At 37.0% G+C, this 20,967-nt stretch overlaps 1 protein-coding gene across 3 annotated transcripts in view; it reads left to right on the forward strand.

Annotated features, from left to right (window-relative positions):
• Positions 1–20,681, forward strand: part of NELL1 (neural EGFL like 1) — an 888,103-nt gene extending 867,422 nt beyond the window's left edge. For all 3 annotated transcript variants that reach the window (XM_017525920.2, XM_017525921.2, XM_037737557.1), the window contains 4 exons: positions 4,139–4,332; positions 15,417–15,593; positions 18,272–18,496; positions 20,176–20,681. In XM_017525920.2, the coding sequence (XP_017381409.1) occupies positions 4,139–4,332; positions 15,417–15,593; positions 18,272–18,496; positions 20,176–20,226 (647 nt within the window). In that variant the 3' untranslated portion in view covers positions 20,227–20,681. The remainder of the gene's footprint in view (positions 1–4,138; positions 4,333–15,416; positions 15,594–18,271; positions 18,497–20,175) is intronic.
• Positions 20,682–20,967: the final 286 nt, after the last annotated feature.

Genomic DNA, 20,967 nt, shown 5'->3' on the forward strand with positions numbered 1-20,967 from the left:
ACATCAGACTTCAGATTTTGCTACTTGATTATTTTACTTATTTTGCTAATGTGTAATGTATATATTTTCCCCCTTAATTTTCTCTCTGCCACTGTATAAAGCAATACTGTTTCAGCTGTCAGAGAGGCATCTATGCGCTTGCTTGTCTGTCATTAATAAATCCCCAAGCTCTCTTCTCATTCCTGAGCCACTCATGTCTGGTAATGATTTCCACATAGGAACACACACACAGCTGGATATTTAAACCCTAGGTAAAGTTTTGTTTTCTGACACATCACCAATTTGAGTTTGAAAATAAGACTAGATGTACTGTAAAAATCATTCAAGAAAGAGGAATATGGAGTAATGAAAAAGTTCACTCCTTTGACCTGTTACCAAGCCATTGGTAAAATGTTTCCTTTGATCTCTGAAATCAACCTGTAGAACTATTAGCTCCTGAGGCAAGTACTTGTACAGTTGTTATGCTATTAAAGCTTCTGCAGAGCCATTTGTCTTGAGGGTAGGAAAATTGTTTGTAGCTAGGTTGGGATTGGTTTGATTGCTGCTGATATAAACATTTCTGAATTACATTTTCTTACATGCTCAAGTTAACCTAAGAACTTCACATCAAAGAAGAAAGCAGATTGACTTGGCACAACTAGACTTTTTTTTTTTTTAAGAGCAAAATTGAGTACAATAATAATAGCTTTCAGAAATTGTGAAAATGTTAATGCAAGAAAATTAGTTCTAATGCAAGCTTAGCCATGGAATTTTATTGAAAAAAAATTCATTGGAGCATGAAGCATTTTAAATAATGAATTTATAAGAAGAAACACAAAGAGATCACAGCCAGCCGTTATTTACAATGAGAAAAAACAAGTACATTCTAATGTTAATAGATTTGAGCACAAAATACTCAAATACTTCATCTAATCTTTCTTTCATTGCCTGTTTGTCATTGGGAGGCCTGTCTGATGATTTGGGTAAGTCTCATGAGTGAATAACTTTGTGTTTGCTCAGCAGAGAACAACAGTTGCAATATGTAAATAGGGTGCTTCTTCCCGTTGGATGCCTTGGGATATGTATAATAGATTAAGTTGAGTTTGTGCAGAGCAAACAGGTCTGTATTACTAAGAATATGAATAATGTTGGTTTCCATAATTGCTAACATCTGGCTTTCCATAAATCTGTTAAATTGCATGGAAGCAGAATTAGATTTCTGTGTCATAAGTAAAGCAATTACATGGAACTCTGTAGGCAATATGGTCCTATATTCAACTGTGAAATCTTTTCATTCTGGAGAAGTGAAAGCAAATTCTGGTTTTGTGCCCTGTTTTTATTGTGCACAATAGGTATGTTTATGCACAGTCTTCTTAATTTATGAGAGAAAATCACTACCAATATACTTGTAATGTTATAAATGCAAAATAACCAAATATTTTAAAAGCGTAATGTAGCTGGGCATTAGTTGTCAATTTAGACATTATTTTAGAGAAAGCCATAAATTACAGGCCCTTTTGTAGCCACTGATGGTGGATGGGTTGAAATTATACTTCCAGACAATTTCTGGAGCCATTTGTTAATGGCTCCCTCTGCCCTTGTTCTCAAACATTTGACAGAAAATCAAATGTTTTTTCCTGGGGAAGGGACAGGGCATTGCCCCTACTTCAATGTGGTTACTAATTTTCTGTATTTTTCCTACTCTAAATTAGACCCAAGAGCCTTCACAGATGCAAACTCAACAACAAAATGTGTTCCCTGAAGGGAGGGGCAGGGTTGTGGTAATGCCTTATACTTATTGAACACTCTAGAGAACAAGTTTTGACAAAATAGGCATCATCATAGTCTCAGTCTGTGAATTTCCTAAGAAAGTTAAATGGAATAAATATGTCGGACATCCATATAGCATTCTGTTGTACTCTGCACTGGGAAGAGAAATAAAATTTAGTGTCTGCCTTCAATGAGCTCACTCTCTCTGGAGGTAGATATACTAAACATGTAACTCTTGAGAGATGAATGCAAGGATAGAATTGTGTCTAAGGTACAGAGAAAGCAGAATGTCTATCGTGACTGTCTTGCCATATAAGAGATGGTGATGCTTACCCTGAATTTTGAAGACTGCGTAGGAGTGAAAGTAGCACAGCAAGGAAAGTGCTTATCAAATAATTTATACCTCACCTCACTCCCTATAGGCCAAGAAAAAGTAGAGAAAGAGAGAGAGAGTACCCCCTTAATTAGAAAAAGCATGTTCTAAGCCACCGTTGTTTCATAGGAAACAATATGACCTCTTTGTGGATCTCCTATTGCTTTTTTAAAAAAAGATCAGTTGACAAAATTTATATGTATTTATGGTATACAACATGATGTTTTGTAATAGGAATACATTCTGGAATGGTTACATAATCAAGCTAAGTAATATATGTGTTATTTTATACACATTTCTTTTTGGCAAAAGTGTTCTCAGCAATTTTCAAGAATACAGTACCTTGTTATTAACTATAGTCACCACGTTTGACAATAGATCTCTGGAATGTATTCCTTCTGTTTAACTGAAATTTTGTATTCATTGCTGTTGATGAAAAGGCAGGTGACGAAAGGTAACAATTGAAGTGTTAGATGGCGTTTGTATGCTATGCTGGGTTTTAAAATTTTTGCAAGACCATAGATTGGGTGGGTATAGTGTATATAGAAGATAAATGAGAGAAAAGCAAAGTAACATGTCAAAGAATATACAGTTATGTGTAAAATGACTATATATGTAAGCACTCAACTAAAAAGTAAGAGCTTGGTTTCAAACATTGGTCACCTGACTCCCACATTTAAAGCTCCTTTTAGTTGAGAAGAATAAGAGAATGGAAAGAGAGGCAATAAGAAAGGAGCACCATATGTTCAAATACACTGAGAATGGCATGGGCATGACTAGTACTAGTGAGCAGATATAGTGAGGCTTGAGAGTAGTTGACTTGGAATATAGGCATCATAATTTGGAATCTTTTCTATAATTTTCAAAGGAGAAGTCATTGTTCATTAATGAAATGTCTTACTAAGGCTAAAATTGGTAAGACAAAGACAAAAAGTAGATCTTGGAAAGAATTAACTTCTAGAAATATTATTAGAATTTCTTAATTTCATCTGCTTTGTATTGCACCATGTGGAAAGAAACTTATGCATAGCAGGTAGACGAAAACCAAGTAGACTAGCAGACACTTCTTGAATGGCCTCAGACACTAAGTACCAGTATTTCTACCAATGAGTAGAAGTCACTTGGTCATATATTTCATCTCAATTTAAGGGAGACATTTCCAAAAGAGTTATTCAAAGGTGGAATCAGGTATTTTGTAAGGTAATGGATTGCCTTTTGGGGAAGGACTTAAACCAGGGTCGGACAGGTTTGTGTTTGAGATGTTGTTAAGGTCACTGAAGCTTTAAATGTCAGAATGCTCTGACTGGATTTATGTTTTTATTCAATTCTTGGCTGTCAATAAAGAGCAGGACAATATATTTTCATCAGCATCCATCCGCATAGCTCTGATATCATTTTTTATGCATGGACAAAAATTCTGCTGGCCATTTGTATAGTAAGGCTTTGATTATAAAAGGCTCCTCTCAAGAAATGTTCCGACTTCCTTCAACCTTGGTTGTAGGATCTAGGAGCAGTCTAATTGTCTCAAGGTTGCCCAAATTGCCCAGTTGTTCCTACTCAGTAGCTAATATATTCACATCTTTTCTAAAAGACCCAGATCTCCATGGGGTGTATGCATACTGTTAATGAATTAACAGTGTTTATGGCCTCTGGATGAAATCGTTCTTAAGAACATCCTAAAAGCAGTTCCTAACTGCAACTGGATGTTTTAGTAATTGGAGTCAGGCACCTACCTGTAGGTTTGAGTCTCAGATCAGCCACTTACTAGCTGTATGATGATAGTCATGCTATTTAAGTCTATAAACCTCAGCTCCATTATTTGCAGAATAGGAATAAGGACAAATCCTCTCACACAGAGCTGAACTGACTTGCAGTGTAAATGAGATAATGCATGTGAACAGCTTGGCACAATACCTGCCACAAGGTAAATGGTCAATGTTGTAAGTTAATGTTGCTGTAAATGACGGCTATTCTCTAAGTTCCCTTGGCTAAGCCTCTGTGCCTCCTATATTGCAGATATTGATGAATGTGCCTTAGGAACTCACACCTGTTGGAACGATTCTGCCTGCATCAACTTGGCAGGGGGCTTTGACTGCCTCTGCCCTTCTGGGCCCTCCTGCTCTGGTGACTGCCCTCATGAAGGGGGGATGAAGCGCAATGGCCAGGTGTGGACCTTGAAAGAAGACAGGTGTTCTGTCTGCTCCTGCAAGGTGAGGCTAACGTGGTTCAGCAGAAATTGACACTGTTCTTTCTTTTCCTCCCTCACTTTTCTGCCTCCCCACCTCTCTCCCTCTTGCTATTCACTTTAGTTCTCGAACAAGTTTCTCCTGTTCTTATCTACATTACAGCTAATGATGATGCTGAAGGGCAGGGAAACCGGCTTTGACTTGATTGTGTTCTTAGTGGAAAGTGAGTTGTGAGGTCGAGAAGAAATGGCAGGGAAGAGGAAGCAGGGCAGAAAATACAAGGATAGTCCTCCCACTGAAAGCCTGCAGTGTCTTTAAGTTTGGTTGGGTGAGAGTTTTAATGAGCCCTCATCCCACACATACAAATTTGCTGATTAAAACTGCTGTTTGCCTAAAATCACTGCCTGCATGAACTTGCTCACTTTATGACATCATCTAGAAAAGCAAGGCCAAAATACTTGCATCCAGTGCTGAGACAGGTGAACTTTCATTTTGAACAAATGATAATGATAGTATGAGGCCTCTTAGAAATTGATGTCTTCTTTGTTATTCTCAGTGCTGGACTATTCCTTATATTAAGTTGTTTGGAAGTGAGTTTAATGCTTATGAAAATAAAATTCTGTCATCATTTGTTTTTGCTTTATGCTTTGTAAAATGGGTCCATTAAAGTGTTTGATCTCCTTGTGCTTTATTTCTTCTTTTATTGATCTTGGCAATTTATTTTTCTCTGTTATTGCTGTACTGTAGCTTTTGCCTTGTATGTCTATGTCTGTTGGGATGGAAGTATTTAATCTTGGGCTTTATGGGCATGGGAACCAAGAGAAATTACTTGCTTAGTGTAGCCTCTTAGAGAGCCAAGTGTCCTGATAAATTCCCAGTGTGCTCCCAAGAAACAGAGCTGAAATCAGCCTTAAGAAATCATCCAGTTCGCCCACTGTCCTTCATCTGCCTTCATCCACCACACCTCCACAGACCTGTGGACACCTAGTTAGGAGGACCACATTAACAAGCGCTTAGATCATTACCCCATAACACCTGTTTTTTCACCCTTTCACATAAACCTTGTTTCCTACACAACAATTTAGGTTTGTTTTCCCATATTGGAGCACCTGCTACGTTTCGACCACCCTGTAATTCAAAAAAACAGCATCATGTTTACTTCTTACAGCACTACTTTGAAAGACTGAATTTCTACGGGATAAAGTAACTTGTCCTAAATATTAAAGATATAAATGTCTAAGCTGTGACTTGAACTCCAATAGCTTGGCTCAAAGTTCATGGTTTGTCCATCTTGTCAGATGTCTTGTAACACTCTACAGATTATATTTATTGGTATATTTAAAACCAGCTAGGTAACGGGTAATCTAACTTGACTGAGGTCAAACTTTCAATGCAGGACTATGTAAATGACTAGTGAGACATTCCCTCAAGTGGTTTTGAAGTTATTAAGTATAATATTTAACCACATGGTGCTGACTCAAAGGGCAATTTTTTTTTTCCTTTTTTAGATATAGAGTCTTATTCTGTCGCCCAGGCTGGAGTGCAGTGGCAGGATCTCAGCTCACTGCAACTTCTGCCTCTTGGGTTCAAGCAATTGTCCTGGCTTAGCCTCCAGAGTAGCTGGGACTACAGGCACACACCACCACACCTGACATTTTTTTTTTTTTTTTTTTTTTGTATTTTAGTAGAGACCGGATTTCACTGTATTGCCAGGCTGGTCTCGAACCCCTGAGCCCAGGCAATCTGCCCACCTTGCCCTCTATAGTGCTAGGATTACAGGCATGAGCCACTGCACCAGGCCAAAGGGCAAAATTTTTTAAGAGAATAAAAATCTCGCTGTGGTTTAGAAGATTTCCATAATTTCTTATAGAAGAGGATAGCAGTTTGGCCCCTCATTCAGCCAGCAGAATGGGGATGAATTCTTTACTAGGTCATTTCAAGAAAACATTGTGTTTTAAAACTTTTGAGAATGATCATTACATATCCCCACATCCTTTTTGGGCTTTCTTCGTCCCCAGTCCCTGGAATAGGCAAGGGATATTAGTGGAGTCTTGACTAGTATGAGAGTAAAATTCCTCTTTCAGTTTTTGTTTTATTTAAGCCAAAATGAAGCAGGGAACTTACTATTCATTGAAAATTTCCCAGAGCTTCTTTAATTAACTGTGTTAATAATCCAAGCAGCCTAAATCGATTTATTCTGTTTTGAATCCTAAAGTGTTTCCAAAGTCTTATGAGAATTAGACTGAAATTGCCAAAGGGATGAGCAATTCTTGTAGTCTAATTTTGTTAATATGATGCACCTTCACTGCAAACCACCCCAATTTCTGAATAAAGTACTAGGCAGATTTCTGTACATAAATCTTTTGTTTGTGTTCTAAATGTATTCATTGCCCATTTATAGCACAGTTTCCCAGAGGTTGTGAAGGGGGAGGAGAGCCTGGGTTAGGAGCCGAAGTAAGAATCCTGAATCAGATTCTGTAAGTCACCCTTATAAAATGAACTGCTTGTGGCCTTCCTTGTTTGTTTCCATTACTTGAAGTTGAAAGTGCTCTATTTCAATTTGATAAGAAATATCTCTAATACTTACACATCCAAATGGACAATTATAGTGGCATCATCTTGGAAGCTAAGAAATAAAATCAAGGTTGGGGTATAAAGTACTGTCTTTTCAATCATATCCTTGACATTTCAAATTTAAATATCATCAAACTATACAACAGTAGAATTACACAAACCGACAAAGGGTCAAGGCTTACTGCTGAAAGAAGTGGAGTCAAATTTCTTTCAAAAGACTACCTCTCCCTGTGAGAGTCAGTATACCAGATTAGCTGACAGTGTTTCATGGTAATTGAAAAAAAGGCCTTGAAACATGTTCACAGATGAATAGAGTTCAATGGTGAAGCTAGGCTAGCATAAATGGATTTGGGCTTTTGTTAGATTCTGTGTACTTCCTTGGCAGTAACAATGTTTTTGTGCACCTTCAGACCACCTAATTAGGTACAGAAAGATTGCTGCACTGATGAAAACTCATGTTCCTCCAGCATTATTTAGACCACAGAAACCCAGATGAATGATGGTTGTGTCTCTTGGCTTGATTTCTAAATCTTGGTTACAGCCCAACTTCTTTTCATAGATACCCATCTGTGGCTCTTCTATTCATAAATTTATACAGGACTTTAGGAAGACATCTTAATTTTCTGCCTGTCCTACATGGGGAAGTAGAGATGTCCCCAGCCTATTAGTTTCAAGGAAATGTAGTATTTTACTATAAGTAGTTCAGCTCATGGCGATGAAGAGGGAAATGGATACAAAAACAACTAACCACTTGTCATATATGGTAGAGCTATGAACAATTTGCTGTGGGAACACAAAAGGGGAAGCACAATCCGCCCTCTGTACTTGTGGGTTCTACATTCGTGAATTCAACCAGATCAAAAATATTTATAAAGTAAAGATAATGCAAATTTAAAATAATATCATATAAATATTTTATTTACATCCTATTAGGTATTATTAGTAATCTACAGATGTTTTAAAGTATATGGGAGGATATGCATAGGTAATTTGCAATACGATACAGTTATATGCAAATACCATGCCATTTTATGTAAGGGACTTGAGCATCTGTGATTCTGGTATCTGTGCAGAGGTCCTCAAACCAATCCCCCAGAGATACTGAGGGATGACTGAATATTATATTCTGCGAAGATGCAGAAGGGAATAGGGAAAGCCTTTAGAGAGGAGGTGATCTTTGAAGAGGACCTTAAAGGATGAGGAATTTAGTGAAGTAAAGATGTAGAGGAAGGTGAATCCCAAACAAGAGGGAACCGTAAGAGCAAAGATGCAGAAGTGTAAGAATACATATTGTGTTAGAAATATTAAGTGAATGATGAGCTTGAATATCAGGAGCAAAAAGAGTATGAGTATAAGAAGGGTATAGTCAATGATGAGCCAGCAGAGAAAGGCTAGAGACAGAGCCAGGCCATGAAATTTAGACTTCATCCTGTGGGTAGCAAATGTCATAAGAGATTTGACATTTAGAATTGGCAGGGCCCAATTAAGGTCTGATTGACAGCGTGATGGATGGCATGAGCAGATAGAAGCTAACTAGAAAGAAATCACTTGGGCTGATGTAAAGCTTCAGAGGAGTAAAGATGAAAGCCTGAAAGAGAGATAGATAAGAAAGATCTAATGGGAGAAAATGCAGAAGTGAAAAATGGGTCCTGATGAGTGATGATGCCAGAGACTTTGTGTCTGTGGTAATGTCTTCCCTATTCTTTGAGCAAAATAAAAGCTCCTGAGTAACATGTTTGATACATAGATGCCCATTTTCTTGGGTGAACAGGATTCAGTTGCCACTGATAAGAGTAAGAACGAGGGTCTGCAAGTTGGGTTTGTATGCTACTACATCTATACCTACATGTACACCTACACTTATACCTATACCTATGCAATTTTGAGTAGTAACTGGATAATCTTTTGGGAGGAAGAGAGCAAAATGTGAAGGCCAGATTTTGTTTTTATGCTTTCATACAGTTAAAAAAAATGTGAGTAGCATTCAACTTGTAAACAAAGTAATACTAAAGACTTGAGCAGTGTTAGGTCTTGAGTTTTTCTGGGGACTACAGAGATAAGTAGGGAAAAGGATACTATAAATAACCAGTAAACTTCCATGTTATGATAAAATCAGGGACAAATTACTGTGGAAAGGGAAAGCAAAGTGAAGACCTTTGCCGTGAGATTGGCTGGAATCATAGCCATCTGATCTGGTTTATGTAAACCTATTCCCAGAAACTGAAGAGGATGGCCATGTCAGGGACACCTCAAGCACTCATGTATCTCTTTCCGGCAAGGAGAAATCACCTGATCTGCAAGAAGCTGTCAGGATACTGGTCGTGTCTTCCTAAGTATAACACTCACAGGATAAAGCCAGGGATGAATCTAGTCTGTGCCTGGGGCCAGGGTAGAGGTAAACTTTCTGAATTCCAGCAAACTATTCATAAAAATGTTTTGCCTTGCTCTTTGAACCCAGCTAGAATCATTATACATATTTTTCTGTCTATGGTGTTTTTGATGACTGGAGTTGGCTGTGCAGGCTCTAAGATTGTGTTTCTTTTTCTTGGAAAAAGGAACTTATTGGCAGGTTTTGTTTGACACTCAAAACTCCAGGGGTCCTGTCAAGGAACAGGGGCATCTGTTTTCATTTCATCAACTTTTTTTCCTGTGGTAGTGTTCAAAACCCTGCTTTTTCCTTGCAGGAGCTTGAACATTACTCCTTGCTACTTCCCCATCTGACTGGGTGATGTTGTTTCTCCATCAGTGATTTTGAAGCTTTGCACCAGAATCACCTTCAGAGCTTGTGAAACTTTGATCACTGGCTCTACCCCCAGCATTTTCTGGTTCAGTAGATCTGGGGTGGGGTACAAGAATTTGCATTTCTCAGTAGTTCCCAGGAGAAGGTAGTGCTGCTAGTTTGAGGACTGCTACTTTGAAAACTTTTGCCCCAAGAATCCTTCTGATATCATTTTATCTAAAAGATTGTTTTCTATCCCCCAGCCTCCTCATGATACAAAGGTGCATCACAGTGGAAACTCACTATTACGGAAGTTCAGATTAGGGATAAGTTTCTGTTTTGTTATTAGTTTTCTACATGGAAAAGGCATTTTCTCTCTCTGGGCTTGGTTTCTTCTTCATTAAAATGGGATAACTGGATTAAATGATTGCTAAATGTGTTTATACCTCAGGTGTTAGAAAGGACTAATGGACTAATTTGTGGCCTGTGACCTGAAGGCAAAAATTAATACTTTATGAAAAGACTGGAAATCACAGCCCTATAAATTTGTGTGTGAGAAATTAAAGTAGGCCTGTCTAGATTACCGGCCCTAATTTCATAGTCTTTATCAGGCATCAGCAGGTTTTTTTCTTTAAAGCGTCATGTTGTAAATATTACATGTTTTGTAGACCATAAAGCTTCTGTCCCAAATACTAAATTCTGCCATTGCAGTGTGAAAAAATCCACAGACAAAATGTAAATGAACAAGGGGGCTTGTGTTCTAATAACACTTCATTTACAAAAGCAGGCATCAGGTTGAGTTTGGACTGTGGTCAGCAGTTTTCCAACCCAAAGTTTATATTACTATTTGATTTACAGAAATAATCTGACCTATTTGATTTATAGAAATAATCTGACCTATGTCCACTTTCTTGATTTGAAAGTTATAAAACACTATGGCAGAAAAAAACAAGAGTGATATTATGTAATCTGGAGTAAATATATCAGTGTGTTGACTATTCCATATTAAAATATGTAATTAATAGCAAAAACATCTATAGTTTTCCATGGCATAATAAGAAACAATGTATGATTTATTTGATAGGAAAAAATTATGTCACTTTTTAAAATTCAGAAGCAATTATTACAATAGTTATTAATTGCTTGTCATTGAACTTATAGTACAAAATTGCATAAAAACAGTTTTTGTGGCAGAAGATTGGGAAAATATATCTTTGACATATAAGTAGGGAATGTTCAAATCACCCAAGTGGGCATAGAGATCAAGCTCTGGGAATAGCCTCAGAGATCTATGCCAAAAAGGATGCTTGTTGTCAGCGGTCTCCATACTCTTCCCAAATGTAGTTTCTAGAGTGGTTGTGCTCTGTGAGCTGAGGTTTTGTAATGGTATTCTCATTGTATTAATGGAGTCACCTGTGACATTTTCATTATTAAAAATGATTTTCTTGACAGTCACCCTGTAATTCAAAGGCAAAGTGAACATAGCCATTGTTCTGAAACACGTTAGAAGCTAAGAGGGGCCTACTTGGCATTTTCACATAATTGATGAGATGTGAAATTGCTTTATTTTGCACAAACCCTGGAGGCTATCCATTTATTCTTATTCATTCTTTTAATCAGCACGTGGGAAGACAACTGACATTCTTATTGGGTGTCATAGAGTCTTGTGCGGTAAGAATTTATCCCTTTGTTTGATGCCAGCCACAGACCCAGCCATGCTGGTTCCCGAGGCATGATCCTTCTACACTTGAGAAGAGTGACAGTGTGCCATTGGAAGCTGAGCTGATCAAATGGTTTCATGTTGTAGCTATCATTACTTTGTTTAGTTTTTGTTGGTTAAAATAAGTCTTCAGGGAGTCATTTGGGGCCATGACGACACAAGCAAAATATATTGGTGAGTTAAAATAATGGTATATGAGCTGTAAGCCAAGGGCCAATTGTTGGGAAATTCCTGGAATCAGAACACTTCCTTGCTCTGACTAGCTGAATTCTCTGATTCCATTTACTTGCTAAAATTTAGTCTCTTGCTTTCTCTATATATACACACGTTTGCCTACATATGTAAATGTATATGTGTGTATGTGTAAGCTTTCATCTCTTGATATTTTTGAAACACCACAATTTCTTGTTATTTTTATAGTAAAAGAGCCAATGCACACAATGCATTTTCAACCTGTTATTATATTGTAGCCAGTATGTTTCCTTTCCATTCTTCTTAAAGAATATAAAGCTTTTAAGGTTTCCACTTTAGCAGACACTGAACATCTCAGCAAGCCCTGTCTGATTATTCAGCGTTGTTATGGATGAAGTAGATAAAGACCCTGAGGGCAAGTCCATCAAGTTTTCAGATGTCACTAAGCTGTGAAGGAGGGTGATCTATGGTAGATGACAGAAATAGCATTTACAAAACATTGTGACAGGCAGAAGAGATGAAATGGATCTAACAATGTGAAATGCAACAGAGATAAACATCAAGTTATATACTTGCTGCCCCTAAACTGCACAAGATGGGATAGGGCTTAAGAAGGTTTTAATCTTGATTAAGCTCAGTATAAGCCAACACTATGGCGTAACTAAAGAAAGTAAATACAGTAATGCATCACTTAATGACAAGGATAAAGAAACAAGTCATTAGGCTTTTTCATCATTGTGTCAACATCATAGAGTATATTTAAACAAACCTAGATGGCATAGCTTACAACACAGCTAGGCTATATGATATAGTCTATTGCTTCTAGGCTATAAACCTGTATATCATGATACTATACTGAATATTGTAGGCAATCATAACATTTTTTAATAATATGTTACATATTAATAAATAATATGTAAATATTTGTATATCTAAACATAGAGCCGGTACAGTAAAAATACATATAAAAGAAAAAAAAAAAAAAAAAAAAAAAAAAAAAAAAAAAAAGGCACACCGGTATAGAAGACTTGCCATGAATGGCACTTACAGGACTAGAAGTTGCTGTAGGTGAGTCGGTGAGTGAATGTTGGCTGCATGTAAAGGCCTAGGATATTATTGTACACTTCTGTATACTTTATGAACATTGTGTAGTTGGGCAACACGAAATTTAGAAAAAGAAGTTTTTTCTCCAATAACAAATTAACCTTAGCTTACTGTAACTATTTTACTTTATAAGCTTTTAAATTTTTGTAACTTTTGGACTCTTTTCTAATAACAGTTTAAAACATAAACACATTACACAGCTGTACAATATTTTTATACTCTTATTCTAGAAGCTTTTTCAATTTTTAATTTTTAAAAATTTATTAATTTTTTTTTTCAACTAGGACACAAACACACACCTTAACGTAAGTCTCCACAGGGTCAGGATCATCAGTATCACTGTTTTTCACCTCCATATCTTCCTCCATGTCTTATCCCACTGGAAGGTCTTCAGGGACAGTAACATGCACAGAGCTGTCATCTCGTATGATAACAATGCCTTCTTTTGGAATAACTCCTGAGGACCTGCCTGCGGCCATTTTAGTGATCTCCCCTCCTGAGGACCTGCCTGCAGCCATTTTAGTTATCTCCCCTCCTGAGGACCTGCCTGCGGCCATTTTAGTTATCTCTCCTTTTTTTTTTTTTTTTTTAATAAGTAGAAAGAATGTATTCTAAAATAATGATTAAAAAGGATAGTATACTAAATACATAAACCAGTAACTCAGCCATTTATAATCATTATCAAGTAGTATGTACTATAAATGACTGTAGGTGCTATACTTTTATACAACTGGCAGCTGAGTAGGCTTGTTACACAGGCATTATTACAAACACATGCATGAGTAATACATTGCGCTGCATAATGGCTGTGATGTCACTAGGTGACAGGAATTTTTCAGCTTCATTAAAATTCTATAGGACCACATTTGTATGTGTAGTATGAGAGTGACCAAAATTTCATTGTGTAGCATATGACTTCATTGAAAAAAGCCTGCATTAAAGAAAATAAAGTGCTTAATACAAAGTGACCGTGAGACTCAATCGCTCTTTCTTCAAAGACCATTACTGAATTATTATACTTAGTTCTCTAACTCTCAGCTACCTCATTTGAGAAAGAGACATACATTCATATTCCACAAATTATCAGGATTAAATGTGATCATATATATAAATGTCTCTGCACAATGTGTAACAGAAGGTACGTATTAAATTTATGGTGGATCATGATGATGATTATTGTAAATAAAGCTTTTGAAAGATAAGGCAACTGTGACAGTGATAGGATTATAACAATGGGGACTGGTTAAGAAATTAGAGATGCTTACCTAGAGATGAAACATCTCAGTGAATACTTAACAACTGTCTTCTAAAAACTTAAGAATTGAAATATGACAGAAAGTGTTGGGAGTTCTGTTATTACCAAAAGTATGAATTCAGATCAATGGATAGAAGTCATGAGAAGTCTGATTTTTGCATTACGACATGTACAGAGATGCACACTGAATTCTCGCCATATTGGTGAATTCAAGACTGGAGAGCCTCAAGCACATACTGGAACACTTTTGTATATGGCTGCTATAAAGAGGATTCAACTGTAGGTCAGGAGATTTGGTTATATGTTCTTTAAGGTACCTTCCAGCCCTGAGACTCTATGGTTTTTTAAAATATTCAACAAATTAGTTATGACCAGGAAGGGTCATCGATGACAGTTCTTACCTTACATTTTCAGCAATGAAGAACATTGTTTAATAAATTACTATAAGCAATAGACATATAAAAACAAAGACATGCTGCAAAATGTGTAGTCTTACTGCTTAAGTGCTGTTGATTTTCAATTTTTTCTAACTATGAGTCCTCAGAGCCAATACTCCAAAAACTGTACTGTGCTTACAATATGGAAAACTTCCGTAAGGTTGAAGGAGGCACCTGATTATAACCCCCTGTAATACACAACCTTAAGGTGATCTTGCAGAAGAAAAATATTTTGAAACCATAACAATTGATGGTGCTGCTTGGAAAACCACTACCTACCTATCTCATCTTGGATAAGTGGCTTAACCTTGCTGGGCCTAAGTTAATTCTTCTGTATAAAGTGTATAATCAGACTTCCTTTCACAGCTAGGGCAACAGTGTAATTAGACAAACGCATTTGAATATGTTAAGTGGTATCATGGAAATACAGGAGCATGATTTTCCACTCAAATGAGTTATTGATCATATATGCATTTTTAGCTGCTTAGTTTGCTTATAGTTCTTACTTAGAAATATGATTTTTTTTTTTTTTTTTTTTTTTGAGACAGTCTCTCTCTCTCACCTAGGCTGGAGTGCAGTGGCGCTATCTCCGCCCATTGCAGCCTCTGCCTCTTGGGTTCTAGCGATTCTTTTGCCTCAGCCTCCCAAATAGCTGGGACTACAGGCATGTGCCATCATGCCTGACTAATTTTTTGTATTTTTAGTAGAGACAGGGTTTCACCAGGGTTTCACCATGTTAGCCAGAATGGTCTTGATCTCCTAACTTCATGATCCACCTACCTTAGCCTCCCAAAGTGTTGGAATTACAGGCGTGAGCCACCTTGTTGGCCAGAAATTGATTTTTAAGAACCCTTTTGAAAAATATTTTAAAAAAACATATTGACTTTTTGTTAAACTTAGAAATGTTTCTATTTTTATTTTTTCTGCTCTGCAGGCAAAGTCAGGGAAAGAAAGGGTATGTTTGTGTGAGCACACATGCGTGCTTCAGTTTTGAACAGAGTGAGAGGTGGCCAGGAATGACTAAGACAAGAAGAAGTTTGGTTCTCATAGTGTAGCTGTCCATCATGTCCTAAATGATGAAACCTCCTTTACTTCATTTCTAAACAGGATGGCAAGATATTCTGCCGACGGACAGCTTGTGATTGCCAGAATCCAAATGCTGACCTTTTCTGTTGCCCAGAATGTGACACCAGGGTCACAAGTCAATGTTTAGACCAAAATGGTCACAAGCTGTATCGAAGTGGAGACAATTGGACACACAGCTGTCAGCAGTGTCGGTGTCTGGTATGTTGGCTTCCTTTGCAGCGTGTTGAGCCTTTCTTTACTCTGAAAGGGGTTACACATTCAGTTGTCTGTGGGATCTAGTTTCCCATATTTCATAATACTATCCAGGTAACTCTGTGGGGCCTGTGGCTAAGGGGCATGTTCTCTGCCTAAAGACATTCAGGTTTTATTTGAAACACTGTACAAAGTAAAAAGCACATATTTGTGGTACAGATTTGTCCCAAGCAATGACAGTTTACAGCTATTACTAATAAGAAATCAAGATCAGGACAAATCTCTGCAAGAAAGGAAGCTTTCAAAACCTTGACTAGTACTTGTAGTCCTGACAGAGCTAAATCTTTCATTTCTTATGCCATAACCCTTAAAAATTTCAATATAAGAGGTAACAAAATATAGTATAAATATCACAGATTTAATCAATAGAGACCTAGAATCTAAACCTGGTCCACCCACATGCTAGCTCTACATGATTAACTTGGGCTAGTCCTAACATTTCACTGGTTATTCTTTCCCTCAAATGGACAGAGGTGTATGAGTACATCTGAGAGGAAGAATGGGCTGTTACAAAGATCACAAGATACATATTAAGGACAAATACAGTACTTGGCTCAGAGAAGGTACTTAGTGTGTGGTAGTGGCTTTTTTAAATACTTCCTACCTTGGAAAATCTTTTCAGATACTACATGTTTAAAAAGAAAAGAAATGAATGTTGTTATAGTATATTCTCTTCCATCCCAGCCCCTAAGATGAGTATTTCTCAGGAAAACCGAAGCTATTAAACACATAACTTTTGAATTACTTGAGAATAATGTGGGTCATACTTAACAAATATTCCTCAAATTTTTGCATGTGCCAGACTTTGTAGGATGTAACAGTGAGCAAGATAGACGTGGCCTATACCTACACAAAGCCCATTAATATAGGGCTACTAAGGGTATAATTAGATTTGAGAAAGTCCAGAGAAAAGGCTTAATTTCTGGACCTGGTTCTTTCAGTTTCAAATTATATCACAAAGATTTGTAGCAATAGGAAGACTTATAGGACACATTGTCTTAGGAATGTGATGTCCCATATGTAAAGTCACAACTATGGAACATTCTGAGTTGATTTGTAATGGAAACTATTAGCTGGGTATCTAAAAGTTTAACATTTGCTGAAATGAATTAATGATTCTCAGTCTATGTGTAATATATGAAAACAAGCTTTCAGAGAAATTATGCTCTAAATTTTCAGCAGATTTTTAAAAATCTTCAGGTGAATGTTCAGATAATCTTAACAGAATATCTTTCTTAATCACTCCTATTACTGAGAAGTATAACTCAGATAAATAAAAATTGTAGTCATTTTTTAAAACTCCCACTCAAGGAAAAACAAATCAGTACAACTATAGAATTAATTTCCTTATGAGACTGGAAAATTGCATTTCTTTTCCAAGAAGCTAATCATCAGGCAGCCAGTAGAATTGGTATTAATTTAATGCATGAAATTTTCATAGACAAAATTTCAAAGGTATATCCTCTTCCATCCCAGCCCCTAAGATAAATATTTCTCAGGAAAACTGAAGCTGTTAAACATATAACTTATGAATTGCTTGAGAATAATGTGGGCCATACTTAACAAGTATTCCTCAAGACTTTGCATGTGCCAGACTTTGCAGGATGTAACAGTGAGAAGGACAGATGTGGCCTATACCTACACAAAGCCCATAGTCTTATGGAGATGACTGAACAATTAAACAAGTTACCATGCATTATAATGCCATAGATTATAATTCATAATAGCAGAGGAAGAGGATGCATAGGGAAATAGTTTTATTGTGGACAGCTCAGTGAAGCCACAGGTGCTGGATGCTGAGACACACAGAGACTCCATTTGAACTGCAATCTAGAAAGTTCACTAATCACATGTGACATTCAAAACCATTCTGAAATGGTTCTCCTGACATGGCTCAGTATTAACTTTAAATTTGACTGAAATATGACAGTGCTTCAGGTTCTGCTTTTGACCTTAATATAAATTAATCACTCTTTTTTTTTATTATACTTTAAGTTCTGGAGTACATATGCAGAACGTACAGGTTTGTTACATAGGTATACACGTGCCATGGTGATTTGCTGCATCCATGACCCTGTCATCTACATTAGGTATTTCTCCTAATGTCCCTCCCCTAGCCCCCTACCCCAAAACAGTCCCCAGTGTGTGATGTTCCCCTCCCTGTGTCCATGGAAATTGCTCTTTATATACTAGCCAGTATCTTGTAATTCATTTATGTATTAGCTGTTATTGACCAAAACTGTGCTAAACATGATGGAGAGAAAGGAACAAGCCCAAAGACTGAATGTTCAAAAATTAATATAGAATTGTATTGATAATTATGATGTGATTATAAGTATCAAGTTAAAATAATTATAGGCCATGCTTGGCACACAAAGAAACTGACCTAACTCTTTCTGTGCACTGCAGTATAGATGGTCAGCAAAAGCATTCTGAAAGAAGTGCGAACTGTAGTAGTTCTTCAAGGAGGAAGTGTATTATATCCATAATGGTGTCAACTAGAAACATTCAGTGATAAGAATTACTGTGCTCTCTTTCCCCTTATGTGACTTTCAGAATAAAATTATACATAGGAACAATAATGAGCCTTTTTTTTTTTTTTTTTTTTTTTTTTTTCTCTGCAGGAAGGAGAGGTAGATTGCTGGCCACTCACTTGCCCCAACTTGAGCTGTGAGTATACAGCCATCTTAGAAGGGGAGTGTTGTCCCCGCTGTGTCAGTGACCCCTGCCTAGCTGATAACATCGCCTATGACATCAGAAAAACTTGCCTGGACAGCTATGGCATTTCAAGGCTTAGTGGCTCAGTGTGGACGATGGCTGGATCTCCCTGCACGACCTGCAAATGCAAGGTAGTTGGATGTTCTGAGGATACTGAAGCCTTGAACAATTGCCAGAGAACTCTTGCAGGAGGTCCACTCCTTGTGTTTCTGAATGCACGTTTCAATAGGACATGGTGGAAACTCTGGAAAACATTTACTTCTCATAGGAATTTAATGTGTCTGAATATATCATAGCTGCACCCTATAAAAAGGCAAATTCCAAATGAGCATGAAAGAAAATAATTGCTCCTCCCTTTAAACTACAGAATTTTGACAATTGAGTCTAGGCTGAATTATGGCTGATAGAGGCTCTTTTGACCTGTATGTTAAATAAAAAGAAAAAATAAATAAAGGGAAAGAGGAGGGAAGGGAAGGAGAAAGAAAAGAAAGAAGGAAGGGAAGGAGGAAAAGAGGGAAGGTGGGGGGAAGAGGGAGGGAGGGAGGGAGGGAGGGAGGGAGGAAGGAAGGAAGGAAGGAAGGAAGGAAGGAAGGAAGGAAGGAAGGAAGGAAGGAAGGAAGGAAGGAAGGAAACAAACCAGTCAACTTCCTTTCATCCTGGAAAAGTTTCTAAGTTCTTTTATTAAATTGTGAATGTTAGGGAAAAAACTCCTCTCAAGCTGTTTGCTTTTTTTAATCATCAGATTGCCTAAGTTGGGGACCTCTAACTCTTCCTGTGGCATTTGATTAACAGTGATTATTTCCCTTCTTTTTTGGAGTTTTCATGAGACATCCTCATATGTCATTAAGATTAAAAAGCTGACCATTCTCTCCCTTAAAAGTTCATGAAGAGCTGGAGTGGTAGCTGATTTGGAATAATCATTAGTTAATTTCAAGTCTCTGCCAAAACATCTGTTTAAGATTCTCATGATTAAACATGTTAAAACTAGGAGTCTACTTGGTCCCATCAAACCCTGGCTCAGCATCAAGCATCAGTGGAATGTTCCCAACTTGCTTCTTTATGCTGTTATAAATGTAGTTTTTTTTTCTTTTTCCTGGAAAGTATCATCTTAAGATGTAGCCCCAGTAGAAAAAGGATAATATTAGGCCTCATACTGAAAAGGGTTCATGGTCCCATCTGTACCATCAGCCTCAGAGAACTAAATGACCAGGAGACATGGAGACCTCTATTATTTATTTTATTTCATCATTAAGTGGAATTGTAAAGGCATATTTATGTTAGTATATGAAATTAAGTTTTAATGAATGTATAAGTATTTATATACCTAACTATGCACTATCCCCTTCATAGTCACCATGAGAGACTTTATGTAAACCTTACTGGAACCCATCTTGGACTTGCCTGCAACTTGCTGGGGGTACTTTCAAATAGCTTCTTAAATGACAAATTGCTATATTTTAGGGATTTATTTTTGGAAAAAAAATCTCACTTGGAATAAGTACAGCAAACAGGTTGTGTGAAGAGGTGAAAATCCCAGGGAGGTGTCCCAAGTAGGGACTGAGAGCAGGTGGTGCGTGAAATTGCACTGCTAACAGAATTCTGCCAAGCAGTACCCTGGAGGGTCTGTTGGTCTTTCCTTTCTACTCTTTCTCTAGTTTTTTTCCTAGCATTATTTTCTAGTCATTTTTTATAGCCTTCTTGAAGTTTGTCTCAAAATGCAGAGGGTTATTGTGAGTATAAAAATTGCAGACTGCTAATTAATTTATATTCTGTGTCTCAGCTGGCTAACGTGCATTTCTTTGATGTACAGAATGGAAGAGTCTGTTGTTCTGTGGATTTGGAGTGTCTTCAAAATAATTGAAGTGTTTAAAATGGACTCATCGCAGAAGAATGGACAAAATGACCATCCAACGTGATTAAGAATAGGAATTGGTGGTTTGTTTTATTTTGTTTGTTTGTTTGTTTTCCTTTTTTAACCACAGACAATTACCAAAGTTTCCATCTGAGGAAGGTGTTTGGAGGTTGCCTTTTGGACCCACCACTTTGCTCATTCTTGCTAACCTTGTCTAGGTGACCTACAGTGCAGTGTGTTTAAGTCAATGGTTGTTAAAAGAAGTTTCCCGTGTTGTAAATCATGTTTCCCTTATCAGATCATTTGCAAATACATTTAAATGATCTCATGGTAAACGCTGATGTATTTTTTTTTGTTTATTTTGTGTGCTAACATGATAGAGACTCCGCTCCTTTTATTTATTTATTTTGTTGATTTATGGATCAAATTCTAAAATAAAGTTGCCTGTTGTGATTTTTGTCCCATCTCTGCATACTTAGTGCTGAGATCCCTGTAAAATGTTTTGATGAAAATATGTATGTAGAGTCCAATTGCACTATACTTACATTTCAAAGTGTTGAACTTTCTTAAATGCCTACTCAATCAGCTTAAATAGGCTGAAGCCAAGTATGACAAAGAAGGGAAGGACCAAAAACATAATGAAATAATTATTTTAAAAAGGACTCTTGTCTCTCTTGCAAAAATAAAAAAATTAAATAAAAATTTTAACCCACAATTTAGAAGCATCAATGTTTAAAGCCTTTCTTGGCT

This window comes from Cebus imitator, unplaced genomic scaffold (assembly GCF_001604975.1).
Source record: "Cebus imitator isolate Cc_AM_T3 unplaced genomic scaffold, Cebus_imitator-1.0 Scaffold39, whole genome shotgun sequence".
Lineage (NCBI taxonomy): Eukaryota > Metazoa > Chordata > Mammalia > Primates > Cebidae > Cebus > Cebus imitator.